This window comes from Toxoplasma gondii, chromosome XII (assembly GCF_000006565.2).
Source record: "Toxoplasma gondii ME49 chromosome XII, whole genome shotgun sequence".
NCBI lineage: Eukaryota > Apicomplexa > Conoidasida > Eucoccidiorida > Sarcocystidae > Toxoplasma > Toxoplasma gondii.
In genome coordinates this window covers 6,805,430-6,822,666 of record NC_031480.1, presented here as the reverse complement: position 1 = coordinate 6,822,666, position 17,237 = coordinate 6,805,430, and the positions used below count along the sequence as shown (strand labels likewise).

Here is a 17,237-nt window from a genome sequence, read left to right as displayed (position 1 = left end):
TTCACCTTGTTTTCTTTGAAAACAGGAAAGCAAAAGTTCCAGTTTTCGCGAGATGATGTGGAATGATGTTACGAACCGGTTGACCGGCACTGAGGTGGCTGGGTGCGGTCGTTCCATCAAGCCAAAAAGGGCGCGTGACAGAAGATTAGTCCAGTCGAAGACAGCGTGGAGCAGAACTCATCCAGCTTCTTTGCTATTTCCTCTTTATGTGCCCTCTTTGCCTCGCTGTCTCTGGGGAATCGAAGATTTGAGACACCTCTCGAAGGAATCGCAAGACTCCATAAGTCGCACACGAATTCCATAACACTAGCAAATGATACTCCCTTTCACGTATGCACATATATATATATACATTCTGAGCAGCATTGAAGATTAAGCTGCATTACATTCAAACTCTACACTGGATACGTTTTAATATACAGATAGGTATACATGTGCCTTGCTGAAAACGTGAAAGCTGATGTGATGCTGGCATATACATATTGTCGCAGTGTGTTCATCAAGAGCGCATGCGCGGATGTAGAGTCGAGAAGATGCTGTTGCTGGGTTTCCAGTTCTTCAATGTCTCAGATTTCTTTCCCAGGAAACAGAGAAAAACGATAAACAACGACCACATTATCTCATGCCTTCAACGGTAGGCATTGTACTTTTGGGACAGAGATAAACTGCGATTTCGCGAGTGTTTTGGCAGTTACAGTGAGGTTTTCTGTTTCGGTTTTTGCATAGTGTCGGACGCCTCTGTCAGTCGAGTTCAATCTGGATTGAACTGAATCAGATCCCGACTTCCTGCGTCCGTTCTCTCGCCGCTGCACACTGCATCCGTTTGTCACAGGAGACACCTGGAGCGACGGAACTCTCGAGAAAGAGCTGGAAACGAAAATGAAACGTTTCTGACGATTCTGTGGCTCCGTTGAGGCCGTTTGTGCGCCGACCGACATACGACTGTCGACACATTCTCAGAAAGAACAGGAGGTAAAGAACCACCGAAGACGAAAGCATTGCGCAAACGATAAAACTGGTACAATTTAATCATCTTCTTCGTCTTCCTCGTCTTCTTCAAGAGCTGCCCGCTTCGGCAGTCGTGGCACAGGCCACAGAACTGCTTCGGGGGGCTCCTGGGAAAACTGGTGCAGCTGAGAACACACCGAAACAAAGTGCAGACGGGAGATTCATGGACAAGTGCAAGTGGCAAAACACTGCCTTCCTGTAGAGCATACGACCACTGCGTATCGAGGGTCTCAGGTTAGCAGGTGTGCTCGTGGCAACGAAGGAGAAAAGGCGGCGCATCGTAAAAAGAGTTGTTTCCAAAGGCTTACCAGGGCTTCAAGACGCTCGCGAACTTCTCCCTTAGTTTCCTCACTTTGTTTGTCTTCCGTCATCCCCTTGTCACCAGGCTGCATCACCTTCCTGTGGTTTCGCTTGCCGCCTTGCTTCACAGGAGCTGCCGAAGGATACAAAGCTACTGGACTCTTTGGCGCCAAAAGCGTCTCCACGGGCGCAGTCGCACCTGGAAACAGCTCCGGCGCGTCAGGCTCCAGGACGTGGTACAACCGTCTAGGCCCTGACCGGATGAAGTGATGGTGGACTTTGCTGGCAGACACACGACGAACACACCGAGAAGACACACAACAAGAGAACAAACATCTACGAAGCAGAAAGACATACACCGTCAATCAACAAATAAAGGAAAGCCAAGGTCACACACACATGGCTCGACCCAGAACACGGTTTCCACCACTCCTGCTCCCCGTGTCACTCCTCCCCCCTTTCGACCCCGTGCTGTGTTACATGTGGTTGTCTCTGGTTCCCCACTTACAAGTAATTCTCGTCTTCTCCGAGGACTCTGTAGGCTGTGAAGTCTCCAGCAGACAGAAACTGAACTGTTTCCTCCAACGCGTCTTCTTCTTTCTTCTTTGTCTCCGCCTCCTGCCCCAAAACAACGTTGCCCGCGTTGTCCCACTGAAACGCAGCAAGCGACCCACGAGAAAAAGGGGGCAGAAAAGAATGAACGCTGCAAACAGATCTCTCGAGACTTCACAGGAAAACATCCTGAAGTCAGAAGACGAGTAGGAAGTCCAAAGAGTCGCCTTCTTCCTCGCGGTTCTTCGCTCCTGGAAATCTCTTCCCCTCGCATGCAAAGGCCGAGGCGCACGACGTGTAGAAAGAAAAGAAGAAGAACCGCGAGCAGAAGCAAAGACGGTATGAACGGGGAGAGACGAGAAACGTTTTGGAGGCCCCGACACGAGGAAGATAAAGAGGGAGAGATGCGACGCTTGAGGTAGAGAGAAGAGAAACGCACACATTACACAAGAAATGCTGGCATATCCCATCTCGAGAAGAGAAACGCAAGACATCCTGTTCGCCTGTAGAAGAGGAGAGAAAAGCCTCAGAGGGTATGGGGGCACTCCCAGGGAGAGAATGCAGACGAGGCAAATTCTGGAAAGAAAAAACGGCTATGAGAAAGTTTTATCTCCTGCACGTCGACATTCCAGCCTTTCCTACCGTTCATGGATAATCTCGTCCCACACACATCTGAGCGTACCAGTTCGACGTTGGGCGGCAAGACGGTTGCAGCTGAAGACGCCAGTTCCTGAAAAAACAGTTCGATGACAACACAGAGTGGACCTGTGTAGCGAGGGTGACACGGAATTGGGAGTAGAGTCTCCGGTTCCTTTCGCCGTCTCTTCTCCCGTCTCTGTTTATCCTGCCCTTTTTTCGTGGTCGTCCCAGCCTTCGCGTTCCTTTCTCCACGTATGTTCGCTTTCCGCTCTAACACGCTCCCGTCACACGTGGTATTTGTGTTTTTCTTGCCTTTCTTGTTTCCGGCTCTAAGTTCATGTGTGTGCTTTCTTTCCTTCCCCGCGCCTCAAAAACAGACCACATGAAAGTCACGTTTTCGTCCGTGAACGGAGTTACATTGGAGACTTTCTTCGCTCGCGGCGGCTGTAGCTACGTAGCATTCGAATGCGCCCCTTGAGAAGTTTACGTGCCATGCGCAGCACCGACGTCCGCCCGTTTCATCGTGGCTGCTGACCTTTACATCACGTCGAACAAACGTGGAACCCGATATCTGCGCTGCATGCAACTGCACTCTTTCATCCCACAGCGAAATCGCAGGTCGCGGGGAGAAGGCGAAGACGCCTCTGAGCAGAAGTCTCTCGTGTGGAGACTGTGCGCTAAAAATGCAGAGACGGAACCTGCGACAAGCAAGCACAACCAAGACAGAAGCGACGCACAAAAAGACACACACAGGGAACATGGGGAGAAACGCGTAACAGTAACGAGAGAGAGAGCTAGCCGCGAAAGGGCCAGCATGCCATTTCTAGTGCCTGCACAGGCCCTCACGGAAGATCTGGCACTGTACATGATGTGAAGACTCTCTGTTGGAAGGCACACGGACGAACGCAGGCGAAAGACCTCAACTTAAGAGGGGAGATGGAAGCACAGGCGAGACACAGGGCAGAGAGAGCAGAGCAGGAGATGGTCGAGGCTCATGCCGGCAAATTCCCAGAGAAGACTCGACGGATTGGAACTCGCAATCGAAAAAAAAAACAAAATAAGACACCTCTCACGGAACGCGGGACTGTCGAGCAGACAAAGGACATCTACAAAGACCTGCAGAGGAAATCTAGAGACGAAGGGAGAGAGGAAAGGAGACGAAGAGAGGTCTTGAAAGACTTGCTTCGAGGCCGGATGTTGCTGACATATGTCGAAACGGTCGAGAGAGGTCACATGTAATTATGGATCACAGATGCGACAAGTACGGCCATTCCAGATTCCAATTCTCGTCATCTCCGTTGCCTCGAGCTCTTACTCCTTGTTGAGCAATGGGGAGTTTTTCTGTGGATCAACAAGCGCCCAGTTTCCTCGTGCAGACAGCGAGGGAATGAGAGCTGTATGGTCCTCGAAAAAATAGATGGCCTCAGGCCCGTCGTAGTCCTCTTTCCGTCCACAAATCCCTTCAGGATCTGAGGTGTATGCATGCTGCTTTCCACCTCGGGTCGTCCCCCCTTTCTCCCGCGGCATCTCGGTCTCTGTCGATTCCATTTTCTTGTTTCGGCGCCTTCCTTTCCCCCCCGACTTCCCTGCTTCGCCCGAATTCTCCGCCTCATCTCCAGCGCTGGTGGTTCCTCGCTTCTCCGACTCTGTCGCGCTGCTCCCCTCTTCGGCAGCGCCTGCAGTGTACATACTCCGAGGCAAGTAGAAGTGCCAGACGCCGGGCACGTGGATCGTTGGCGAGTCCTCGGGGCCATGCGAAGCGAGGGGAGGCGGCTCGGGCGTTTCTTCAAAGAAGTCAAACGAAAATTTGGGAAGCTGTTCTAGCAGCGAAGCGTGTTCTTCCTCGGCCCACTCGTCTGGGGCCCTGGTCGCGCCGTCCTGATCGGTGACGAAAGAGAGAGGGGACGAAGACGCACTGTGGCAGCGAGAAGAGGCGCTTGACCAGCCAGCAGGTGAGGTGTACGAAGCAAGAGCACTCCCGCAGGCTTGTTGAACAGGCGAGACGAGACTCGACGAGGAAGGGCGTCCCGTTCTTGAGCTAGCTCCTCTCCACTCGCAGGCGGAGTGCAGCTGTGGAGAGGCCGACGCGAAAGCGATGGACCGGCGTGTATGCAAGGAAGGTGACAGAGCCACAGACTGAATAAACGGGGGCGAGACAGCGGTGGCGCCGAGAAGAGACGAGAAAGGCAATTGGAATGAAAGGAACAGAAAGGAAGCGGCGAGAGACCCAGAGAACAGAGGGACGAAACCTGTCTTCGACGAAGACCGAGCCGGAGACATGGAACTTTGCAGATCACGCCACATGCAGAGCCAGAAAAAAAGACAAAGTAGCAAACAAGTGAAGAGCGTTGCTGGACACTCTCCGGGAGAGAAGCAAAGGCGATACGGTTGCTCAACGAACTGTGTTGCCAAGTTCAGAGCGGAAACTGAAGAGTGTGGACGAGGGACAGAGACAGGAGAGGAAGACCACCGCGAAGAGAAAAGAGAAACCAGAGGAAAGAAGAGCGAAAAACTGTGCAAAGAAGACTCATGAGAGGACGCGTGTGGACTCAGAGACGCCCCTCGAAAAAGACCCGCAGACGGCGGCGTGTGAGAGGAACAGAACAATGGGGCACGCTGGGGAGTACAGACACCCGAGAGAACGAGGGTGGGGAAAACGATAACAAAAAGAGGGATCTGGACAGCGGCACGCGGGACACCGCGCCCGAGCGACAGTCCCCGAAACTTCATTTTTCTGAAGGATGGAAATCGTGGAACAAGGTGGCGGCAGAGCTAGACAACACGAAGCAGTGCCGAGCCGGTTCATTGGTATGTTGCGTCATCTGGGTGTGACCGTTCCACCAGCCGAAAAGCCTCTTGACGGACGACTACTCCAATGCAGCGAAAAAGACATATAGCGCCAACAAACGGTCCTTTGTCTGACCTATGGGTCGTCCCCTGTAGAAAAAAACGTGCCTGTCGCGCCTTCTTCGTAGTGGGCTTTAAACTCCGCAGAAAAGCAGAAGCCAAGGAAGATAGGGGACGAAAAAGAGACACGGGGGGCCTCAGATACTGAAGACGAAAGAGGCTCTTTCGCGAAGGAGCTCCTGAAAAAGCTTGGCGGTACAGAAGAGAGGAAAGAGCTTCTCCCAAGGAGAGATATCGAGAGAGCAAGAGCTTGAACAAGGTGGAGGAGACCAAGTCGCGTATAGAAGTGATCCAGAACAGGAGGGAGAGAGGCGAACAGAAGTTACATGGAAGAGAGGGAGGAACCGGAAAAATGAAATCGAGGTGTTCAACAAGCGAGGAACTGCATGCCCCGGAGAATCTCAATTCAGCTGAGACAGTCGCAGACTAGACCGGAGCGTAGTCCGTGGGCGTGGGAAGAAAAGGACCCGGCAGAATCAACGCAGATGAAATGAGGACAGAAAAGGGAGGACACGGCGAGGCAGCGAAGCGACAAAGAGAAACAACGTGAGACAAGAAACCCGCTGTCGCCATAGTCTTTTTTTTTCCGAGGGAAAAGTAAATCAGCGAATGAAACAGACGACCTGCAGAGGTGGAAGGGCACACTCAACTCCCCTCTAACTACTCAACAAAGTTCGGTATGCCTGTTTTACTCCACTCCTCGACTGGCCTGCTGAAGACAGCTAAAAGTGGTGAAATGCAATATCTAGCAAAACATCTCATTAACGGCACGCTTTGCAGTCTTCGAAGATGCCAAGCAGGGGGAGAAACGCATTGGTGCGCGCCCCCAATAAAAGAGCAGGGTCTGCAGAAACCAACATAGCACAAACAATCAAGTGTGTCTGCGGTGTACAGACACCGGGGCCTCGTTTGTCGCAGAGACGTATCGACTGGGGTCGTTTGGACTGGTACCTGGAACGAAATGTAGGGAGGCTTTTAGAGAGGGAAACGATGCATTCTTCGCATCGCCAGTCTGTCTTGGAGCCTCCCTTCCTCACGAAAAGACTCTCAAGAATACGGAGATAAGAAGCAAATTGTCAACGGGAGACAGGAAACAGAATTCTCAGGGACACAACACAGTCGGCGGTATCTCTCTGCGTGCTTTGTGTTACTGCCGCCACTTCCTAGATGGTATGTCCTCGCTCTCCCCCCTCTCTTTGCCATAGAAAAGTGTTTTGCCACTACATTCTTCTCTTCTGTCGAACTCTTCAAGTGCGTTGTGCTAGAAAAGTGACGGACGACGGCTGCAGGCCCGCTCGTGTCTGCATGCAGAGCTAGTAGACTGGCACGTTGCTAGGATCGCAGTACTTTTCGAGACACCAGTGGGAGCTAATAAATGCGAGGCTTTGGTGCCACGATGTTTTCTGCCGCATCCTTTCCCCAAACACGATATAAGAGACATCTGAAGAAGCTTCTGCTTGTTGCGTTCACAAACACGAAGAAGCTGGCGAAGCTTGAGAAGAAGGAGGCACCAGTCCACTGATCTGGCAGTCTCGACATCTACGCAGAACCTTTCTTTCCAACGATCAGTGAAAAACCCCTCTGGCTTTTTTCACTCTGTTTGCGCTGAGAACAGTGGCACCGTTTGGATGTCAAAGTCTCTGGAGACTCGCCGACCAAGTCAGTTGCAATTTGTTGATGACCTGGGGAATGTGGAGAAGCCCATTTGCATGGTAATCTCACAAAACCAGGCACTTCGCTAGTCCGCGATAGATACCCCAGCAGCTGAATTTGTGCGTGGAAAACCCGAAGCAACTTGAAGGATGCGTCTCAGGTTTGGCACTGCAGGTTCGCTGCGTTCCCCCGGGGTGTACGACTTTTTTCAGCGCACGGTGACGTGAAATATTCAAATTTCTGTGTTTGGACCTCACTTGGGATGCACCGCCGTGTGTTGCAGGACGCATGGTGTGTGGCAGTCTATCCGTGTCAGAGACAGATGAGACACAGCAAATGCCGACATATTTCGTCAGTGTTAAGCGGGCAGTGCTGAGTGCGCCGCGCGGACGGAAGAAGCAAGCCAAAACGTGTTCAGTCCTCTTGATAAGCTAAAGATTTTTGTTCTACAGTGGAGAGGCAGCGTGGCAAACAGCTCATGACCGTGAAAAAGTGCAAAAGTGCCACGACTTCACAAGGTGTTTGCTCGACAGCTAGCGCAACAGACTGCCGAAATGCCACGTACGTGAAGGTAGGCTTTCAGTGTCTGACAGCCACTTGCCGTCTGAGAAACGCCGACATTTCTCGACATCGTAACCGTGAAAGACCTTCAGTAGCCAGACCAAAGGGTAAACCCCATTCTAGCCTGGCAAGAAATGCACTAGGACGAGGGGCTCCTCTCGAGTTCGTATTTCTTTTTCGTTCCGCTTTTATGGGTACCGCCATTCCACAGCCTGTCCACATTTGCAATTCCCGAGCCTCCCAGTGACTTGCGCTCAGTGTACGTACACTCCAGCTGCTTGTCCACAAAACTGCGTCCGCCACAGAGAAACACCTGGCAGACGCGAGGCTACTCCTGATACCACGAACAGCAAGTCTTCGACTTAGCGAACCAGTCTCCTCGGGATGCAGAGCCAACCGGCTCGCACTTAATGCAGACTGCACTGCTTAAACAAAATCACGTCTTGGTTTGAAATCGTTATTCGTGATCGACTTTCGCCAGATCTCGTCCACGCTCCTGAAACTTCTCTATCTGCTCGGCAAAAAGGGCGTCAGACCGTCTGCGTGCCATCACTTTTGTGTATACGATGTATAGCAGAAGGGCTGCAAAGACGACCAGGAACTGCGAACCCCACTCCAAGGCTCTGAACAATCTCGTGGTGGGCATTGCCGAGCGACGGTTCGACAGACGCACCCTCAGCGTCGACTCCACTGACATTTCCTTGAATTTGCGCGCCTGCCGTCTCTGCTGCAACAGACTCTTCCGGAGCTGGCGCGCGAGGTGCGGATTCAGGTCTGCACCTTCGGTCTGGCTTCCTTTGTGCAGTAACTCCGCTGTCGCCGCAGTTTCGGCACCCGCATTCATTTCAGCGACGTTCGCATGAATTCGTTGGCTTCGGTGGAGTGTGGCATTCAGGTCCACTAGCGGAGTCTGCACATCTGCTTGCGCCTCAACTGCGACTCCCGTGAGACCCGCGACAGCCGGCGAAATTTGTTTGCCGATCCCTCTCGCTGCCGGGGTAATAAGCGGCACGTCTTGACCTCTTCTGGCGGCGCTCTCGTCCGTTCCTTCCGCACCTGCGCTTTCAATCCCCTCGCTGTACTCAATCGTGTTCGCGGGCGACGCGAGCTCGCTTGCGGAAGGGGCAAAGAGCATGTTGGACGCCTTGGCCGTTTCCCACAGCCGCGCGGCGGCTTCGACACCCACCGCCGTCTTTTTCCCGTTGTTGCTTTCCACGCTTGCGCCTCGAGCCACTCGTTTCTTTGGCTCCGTTTCCAAGCGACCAAGGCCGGTTCTCGCATGCATGGCGCGCGCGAACCCGCCGTCGATATCGTCTGAACTCACCTCCTCGTCAACCGTGGTGAACCAAGAGGACGCAATGGGGCTGAGTGGAAACAACGTGGCTTTTCCTTCGTCAAAGAATGAGTCGACCTCCTGCGTGGCAGTGAGCTCGCCGCCGGTCGCGGCGCAGAGACAGGCGTCCCGCAGAACCGAAAATCCTAGAAGCAGCAGGAGCATGCAAAGGGAAGAGGTCGAGAACGGAGCAGACGAACGGAGTATTTGGCTCCGAGTCGAGGGTCGCGAGGACGCACGGAGGGGAAAGCTTGGCAAACCGCTACGAGAAAGAACAGAGGTCGCACCTCCAGTGCACTGCTCGGGAAAAACAGTGGCTCTTAGGGCGGGTCGGCACGACCCAGCACGCGGATCCGGCGCACCCATTTTGTGGACGAAACACGTTTTCACACAGCACCAGAAAGGACGCATTTCACCGCCATAAAAGGTCGCTTGTCTTTTGGAACAGCCGCTGCTTCTCCTCTCTTTAGTGAACGGGGCGGAGACGACTGCAGCGGGAGCGCAGGCGAACTTTTCAGGAGTTCATCGCTCGCGCACAGAGGCACTCAAACTGGATCGGAACAGACCGAGATGTCTAGGGAAGGAAAATGAACTTCCACAACAAACAAAGTGGGGTAACAGAACAGAAAACGAACCCGTAGTCCTTAACAGCCGCGGCAGTGTTCCACGGCCTCTTACGTTTGCGACCGCCGACACGACGCAGAGAAACCCTGAGGCGGCGCAGGTATTCACCAGTCTGCGGGTTCCAGTGATGATACTCGCGGAAGGAAACAATTAGTGACTCGCCAGATGAATTGGTTATTGATACAGGAGGAAGCTGCGTCTCCCCGACGGAGAGCTTGGACCGTCACACCGTAGGGCCGCCTCTTCTCAGCCATATTCTAGTGGCATAGTCAGGCAAAAAACCGCGATCGCCACGAAAACCGAAGCCAAACAGTCACAATGTTCACACTGAGACTGCTTTTAGGCGGATCGCTGCCTTTGTCGATGGAAGGAATGTCTGTAGATGCCGGGCGGCGACTCCCCACCGGTGTGGCGGCGTGGCAGCCATGGCAGTATCGAAGGAAAAGACCTTTGATTTGAAGGCGCGAAACCACTAAAACACCAGGAAGAGTTTACCGGGCTGACAAAACGCAAATAAAGGGGAAACAGAAAAAAGCCTGTCAACTTGTTCGGGCTCGGGTGACCTGGGGGCCGTGCCGGCTCCTGACTTTCAGATTGCACGTGTGGCCACCCAAATCCGTAGTGCTCTCAGACTTGGCGTATTGCGATGTTGCAAAACACAAGCAGATCCCTCACGTTCACAAGTCGGACTTGAAAAAGTAAAGCGGCATACTCCACAGCGGCAGTTGCATCGCTTTGGGGGTCTCCGCCGCAGCCCCCGGTCCCCAGCTTTTCGCGTGCATGCTCGGTTGACCGGGCGACTCGCTCCTCATGCAATTCAGTTTTCTGAGGACCAGCATTTACAGAAATATCGGTATTTTGTCCTGCGTCTTGCTTATTTCTGAGAAATGGGGCTTGTTAGGAATCCTCTACTAGTGGGAGCATAGAATATACGCAATCCCAGCAGTAGCGGCTCAGCTGTAGAAGTCTCTCATCCAGCACACTGTCCACACATAGAGCCACACATACCACGAGCAAAACCGTTCTCTCCTGGCCACCAAACGGACACTTTTCCGACACCAAGGAACGGTGAAGGACCTCGATAGAGGGAGGCGCAGCGGCAAGTGGGAAACAGGGCCTCTTTGTGTATATTCTAAACGAACGACGCGAACAAGGAAACGAGAAGTGGTAGATGAGCAGCAAGCACACGACGCTCGAAGGAGAAGTTTGTCTGCTAAATTGAATCCCACGGCTCTCTTCCGTGTAGCCTGGACGTTTATTAAGAACTGTAGAAGTTATGGTTTCCTCAGATTTACACGAAGATACGGAAATACAAGACTGCTTGCACTCTGGTGGTAGTGAATGATACCAACACGTACTCTCGTTCTTTGGACATCGAGGACTCAAAGTTTCCCTTGCTTCGGTGTAGCGCCTCATACTCGGAGAAAAGAGAAGTCAGGAACCTGTAACAGGGCAGAGAATCTCAACTTCGAGTTCCGAGTGCTGTAGCAAGACTGGAAGCCTCCCTCCCGCTCCCGTGAGGTGAGATTCACACAGCACAGCGGACTGAGTACAGGGAAGTCACGCTGCTGAAAAAGGCGTACTTTTATTTTCATATCTTCCTTTGCAACCTCTTCAGACCCAAAGGCGAGCTGAACGGAGAAATCAGCGGAAAGAACTGTGTTGTCACCCTTCTACGCCGTGCTAGTCTATTGTTCCCATCTCTGGAAGGCACGTTAAAACAACAATCAAATTTCCCTCTTAATCTCCACTTCTGGGTGTATGCAAATGAAAACAACTAGCACTCTCCGTTCTGGTTTTCTCACAAGCGTTTATAGCCTCGTTTCATTTTGATGTGGGAACGTTTTCTCCACCGATCTGTGTTCACTGTTCGACCGCATTTCTTGATAAGGAGAAATGTTGTAGTTCTTTTTAGATACGTAGGAATACAGGGCTATTATTTGAAACTTTCGCTGGAAACGTTGGTTCTCTTTATCATAACTGTACCTCCTGTTACTTCTTTTTCTCCGCTACCATCCTTTGGTGTACCAGAAAAAGGTGGTGACCGCCTGCGCCCCATATGAGACGCACCCTGTCACGGTCCCATTTCATACGTCGATGAGCGACGAGTGTGAATTTCTGCACCGGATACAGGTAGGGGCGCGTAATGCACACATCAAAACTGCTTCCAGCTCCGCCGCCGGTTCGAGCTACTGTGAGAGCCTTGTTTGCCTGTTTCTAACAACTGGAGTTACAGTCAGTGATTATAATAGGTAGTGCCATTCCACAAAGTACACACAACTTACACGGTGGACCAGCTGCAGTGGTAAAACTCATTCCATCCAAACTGGTGGCGTTCCTGACTCTTCAGCCTTACCTCCCAGCCTCGGCTCCTTCGTGCCACTAGACGTTTCATGGCTTCACTTTCATTTATTCTATATTCGTAAAAGAACCCAGTTCTAATTCAACACAAAAGGTAAGCTTTTGGCGCCTTCTAAAGAAGGCTGCTTCTGAGCTAACCATCTAGTTGTGTTCATAACAACTCGACATCTTTTAATGTTTCCGTTAGACTCGTATCGTGGTTTATGGTCTGTTGTGTTTCCCTATGGGTATACGCAACATAACGGGTAGCAAAATCTGCCTAGGTGGACGAGTTCAGTCTGGAAAACGTGGGAGTTCAGCAGCTGCGAAGTGAGACCCTTTGCTCATAAAGACCATCAGAGCAGCACCCACCAGAATCTATTTGCAAAGAATGAATTATTTACAACCATTTGGGCCGCCCTAACCTCGAATCAGAAACAATGCTTTAGATTTAGTTACTCAGAAAACGACCATGTAGTACAGCAAAACAATCCAATGATGAGATTCGAACTCATGCATGCAAAAAAAGAATTTCCAGAAAAAATTCACATGCCGTGGGTGGAATATGAATGTGGGTTACGAGGTACAAAAACTCAACCAGCTGCGCAATTTCGCGGAACCTGCAGGTATCGGTTTCACGACAGACGGTGCAAAAGAGTACTGCAAGTCGAGGAAAAACGACTCCAGAAGCATCTCAGCCTTTTCGACTGACCACGGCAGGCACAGTTCCGTGAGTTAGAATAAAAAAACGACAGACAGCCTGATCAAGCGGGTTTGCCGCTGTCTTCGCGCGGGGAGATCACCGTGCTCATTTATGGAGCGGCATCTCACCAAAGGTGTTTCTGTCATTCACAGAGTAAGTCTACATGGCAACTTGGACCCCGTAAAGACCGGCACAGAGCCGAAAGACAGGTACTTTTTGCGTCTTTATACTGCAAGCCCTGCTTCCTTCCTCTCTTCGCTGTACATTTCCCTGAGCAGCGCATCCTCTGCCGGGACTCCAAACACAACAAATCCAACATGGTCGTATTTGGCTTTGAACCGCTCCTCCCAGTCGTCAATGGTCTCATTTTCATCAGGGGAGAGAGTTTGCCACTTTGATGGTACCTGACCAAGGCAGGACACGGGCCGAAGGCGCTAAGTCAAGATTAACTCGAAGGAAAAATAGAGTCGTAAACTGTGATGCCTGTGGAGACAAGGCGTCGCTGAGGCTGCACGCGCATGTGTGTGTGCGTGTCAGCGAATCCACCGTCCAACGGGTCCTGATTCTACAAAGAGGGCGCGACATCACATTTCTTACTGCCGCCTGATATTTACTCGTTAAACGGCTTGTCAGCGTATCGAAAGCTATCCTGCACTACCACTTGTAGACGAGTGTGAAGAGCTGTTGTTTCCCCGAAGCCCAGTCTCAAGCAAAACGTTCGTGGCCTCCTCGCTTCGGTTGTTCGATGGTAGCTACGAGAACCAGCAATTACATCCGCGTCTCGTTCCAGAGATGTTTTTGGTTCCCCACGAGCGTTGGCGCAGTTTCCAGTTTATCGGTGTGGCCTCGAGCGTCACGCAGCAACCTCTGGCAAACCATCGCATGCGGAAATCCTGGACCTTCCCCAGCGCCGTTACCGGAAGGGACGCTCTAAAACGCTAAACTGGAAAACTTACCGTGTTTTTCTCGCCTTCAGAAAAAACCATTTTTGCAAGATTCATCGTCACGTCGCTGCCAGCAAAAATCCCGTAGGGTCCTGCGAGAGGCACAAAGACGGGGAACCTGACAGCGTATGCAACGATTACCTTAGACACGTTTGCCACATCGGCTACGCAGACCTCTTCGTTTTGTGAATACGTCACCTCGCCTCGTACGCGGAACTCTAGATGACTACGTGAAATGAAGACAGCAGAACGGAATCTTCGAGAGGAACTTTCACGCAGTTAGGAACCATAACAGACGTTGATCTGCTCTACTAGCCCCAGAGTATGTATAAAGTCATAGAAGTCTGTATTTACATGTGACTCTTGTAAATCTAATCGGAACCACATGCTGCTCACTTGTTAAAATAAAGAAATACTAGAATTTTCGACGCTTCATCTATGGATAAGCAATTCTAGTGGTGGCTCGTGCCTCTTCCCGTCTCACTGCCTGAGTCTTCATCGCGCTCTAGTCCTCCGTTTTGTAGAGGATGGTATGCTCACCAAGATGTCAAGAAAAAGAAAACCAGCTACTGTTTTTGACACCACAGACAAACGCGATTTCTACAGTTTATCTCCTAGGACACTACACACCGCGAAACTCCTTTACGTTTAAACCACACATCGCGTAGAATCCCCCCTGCAAGTGCCACCAAATGATGATCGCGAGGGAAACGTGTGAAACACGCGAATAACAGGTGTGTCTAGCACTCCACCGCTCGACACGGACAGTTAAAACAAGCTGTCCCCCACCATCTGCTCCATAAAACCGTCGACCGTCTCGGTGAGAAGTCACGTCGTACACGCGCCCTTTGAGTGCGATATAAATGGGAGGCGAAGCCCCAACCGCAGCCGCTGCAACTGCGGACGCAGACGCTGCGTCCATCGCTTCTGGTGTACGTACACCGGAAGATTCCTCCGCCACACGCTCTTCAGTGGCCTTCGCGACTGGCGGTTTCTGGTTTCCATTGAAGGCGCGTAACTCGTCCAAAGTGAAGTCTCGCGGGCAAGGATTTCTGCACAAACGGAAATGCCGCGACCAGAGTGCGTTTGAGACGAGTGTCCATTTTCAAACCACGGACCACAAACGGGTTTTAATGACGCGAAAATCTAGCATGAAGTCCAGCGGGAGCTAAATACAAAGTGTGCCAGTGACATTGAACAATGAGGGAAACTCTTTTGTCGTTACTGGGTACGAAAAAGAAATCGTCAATACACCCCGTGAGCATTCGTGCACTTGTGCACGCTACAAACAACGCTCAGGACGAGGCTAGCGACAGGAACCACACCATAGGAAGAAGAAGGGATTGTTAACAGATCCACCAGAATAAGCAAAATGGCGATAGCGGATGCAAATACGGAGAACCGACCCACCAAAAAGTGACATGCGCCGAGAAAACATCGAGGACGTTCCCCGGTTTCTTACGGTTTCGGAGGAGCCTTGTAAGCACTGTCAGCACTGCTTGCCGCCTGTCTGGTTCCATCATTTGCAGGGTTTCCCCAGAACGAGTGACACCTGAGCGACGCTTTCACCATTTTGTAAGTCGCTAGAGATCCGAGGACTATGCCCGCGATAGTCCAAAAGTCCAGTTTCTCTACCCACTGCTTCATCATCGTCAGCACCATGCTTAGGCAGGGTGGACACGTGTGAAGCGTTGAAAATCGCAAGATCAAGCCGGAGGCCACGAACTAACAGTGTGTTGCTCAGCTTCGGGCAGACTTCGACGCTGAACAAGGGCAGAAGCCGACAATACAGGCACAAGATTTTTATTATGTGAAGCGAACAGAAGATTACTCACAGAAACATCATTATTCCTTCCCCTCTTCCTTTATCCACCTTCTTGTTCAAGCAGTTGTGGAGCATCGAAAAGGTAGTTTGTATCAAACTAGAAATCCTATTTTACATCTGACTGACTAAATTTTCCATACAGAGCCGGCGTGAAGGACATAAATACCATCGCTAGACGATGCCCTGCAACTACAATATTCTAAGTATACACCGTCTCTGCACAAGTGGTCCGCGAATTAGAACTGCGTAACGCAAATCGAATAAATTACAATGCGTAACGGGGACTGTGGAGCTGTTATCTGATGGCTGTTGTATGCCTGGTTGAGACACGGTCCTCAATGTTGAGAATCTCAACGATCTGCGCGTGAATGACATGGACACAGTTCACTGAACAGTGACATCTGAGACCCGCTCAAAAAAACAGAAAAGAACAGAATATTGCACTGAGAGAAGCGGCAGGACAGCCCATCGCAAGCGTTCGTTCTTCGCAGAGACGCGCGACACTGAGGAATGAAGCAAAGACACAAATGCTTAAGGATGGAAAATAAAAGAATCAGATCAAGGAATCCACCAGTGGTAAAACGGACGAAGCCACTATTACCTGTAAATCAAACCGCCACTCTCTAGCAAGCTGGGGCTGGTGGGATGTAGATGGGGACCTAATGAGTCGGGACGACCAAATCACAGTTGAGGCAATGACTGCAGAAAAGACAGAAGTTATCGTTTGTTTGAGAAAAAAGTTTTTCACCGCAGTGTGGACTCGGGATAACTCTCGTTAACCATGGACGTCCTTCACACGGCGTGAAAGTCCAGCTGGGTGAGAACCCTGATAGACGTACAAAGAGTTCCGCTTCAGTTTACCGAGTTCCCCGTACAGAAAACAGCAAAGGCGTTGCTGCAGTCGAGACGAGGCCTTTTTCGAATGCTTCATGCCGCTCTGAAGTCCAGAAACATTTCTTTTGCGCGAAACAGCCGCAGCTCAAGCGATCGCCAACGTGCACACCGGAACGGGCACATATGCCATCTTGAAAAAGTAGACGGAGACCGGTTCTCCCTTTCATTCACCATAGGCTCTTTTTTCTCAGCTGAATACACAGAGAGTATGTTCCACGAGAACCAATGAGGCAAAATACGCACGTGTCAACGGGAGAGATCCCAGCGCAGCTGTGTTGAGTCGCGCATGCGACCGGGAGAAGTGTTAGCTGTGTCGCGAGTCACAGGAATGCCATTTTGTACCATTGCCGCAGCAATCCACCCTGCTTTCTATGCTTTCCCGTGAAGTCTGTTGCTCTTGAGGAGGGATCCTCAAGAAGTGCCACCTGTCTCGTGGGGTAAAAAAGCCGAGCTTTCAATGAGTAGAGAACCCTAAACCCCCCACGACCGCCTGCCTGTCCGTGTCTTCAGGCACTGCTGTAGACCTTTACCCATTCTTTGCGTGCCCGAGTATATTGTAGAGTGTGACTCACTGATACTTTGCTGATTCATTTTTCTGAGTACATTTTAGAGAATGGACTACTGGTACTCTTCTGCCCTGTTAGTTTGAGCGCACTCTGGAGACTCGGTTACGGATACGGGACCCTCTCGGGCAGCGGAAATCCATGTAGTTCGCGTTGAACGTAATGAGCACGCTCCATCCGGAGTCTCACCCACCATGTAATTGCAAATTCAGAAAGCAACTGGCGAAGATGGGGAGTGCGAAATAATGCGTCTAGAGGAAATATTGCTAGTGGGAGTCTATAGGTGATCAGCGCAGCGGCAGCGGGAAACGTCTGGGTTTCAGTACCAAGGCTGACGCGCGCGCTCGTAGTGCACATGAAAAACAGCAGCGGCGTTCAGAAATTCTGGAGG

General features: G+C 51.4%; 3 protein-coding genes across 3 annotated transcripts; all 3 read right to left on the bottom strand.

Moving 5' to 3' along the window:
• Positions 1–512: 512 nt before the first annotated feature.
• Positions 513–6,637, bottom strand: TGME49_276970 (hypothetical protein). Its single transcript, XM_018781759.1, has 6 exons — positions 3,815–6,637; positions 3,035–3,197; positions 2,543–2,590; positions 1,817–1,959; positions 1,317–1,590; positions 513–1,133 (listed from the first exon to the last, which is right to left on the bottom strand). The coding sequence occupies exons 1-6, from the start codon at positions 5,227–5,229 to the stop codon at positions 1,026–1,028; spliced, it is 2,151 nt and encodes a 716-aa protein (XP_018635177.1). The 5' UTR covers positions 5,230–6,637; the 3' UTR covers positions 513–1,025.
• Positions 6,638–7,697: 1,060 nt separating this feature from the next.
• TGME49_276980 (hypothetical protein) lies at positions 7,698–10,258 on the bottom strand. The gene has a single exon (XM_002370404.2). It carries the CDS (start codon positions 9,362–9,364, stop codon positions 8,078–8,080), a length of 1,287 nt encoding a protein of 428 aa, XP_002370445.2. The 5' UTR covers positions 9,365–10,258; the 3' UTR covers positions 7,698–8,077.
• A 1,999-nt stretch (positions 10,259–12,257) lies between these two features.
• Positions 12,258–16,510, bottom strand: TGME49_276990 (cytochrome b5 family heme/steroid binding domain-containing protein). The gene is made up of 5 exons (XM_002370405.2): positions 15,991–16,510; positions 15,027–15,327; positions 14,354–14,616; positions 13,577–13,656; positions 12,258–13,024 (listed from the first exon to the last, which is right to left on the bottom strand). The coding sequence occupies exons 2-5, from the start codon at positions 15,224–15,226 to the stop codon at positions 12,845–12,847; spliced, it is 723 nt and encodes a 240-aa protein (XP_002370446.1). The 5' UTR covers positions 15,227–15,327; positions 15,991–16,510; the 3' UTR covers positions 12,258–12,844.
• Positions 16,511–17,237: the final 727 nt, after the last annotated feature.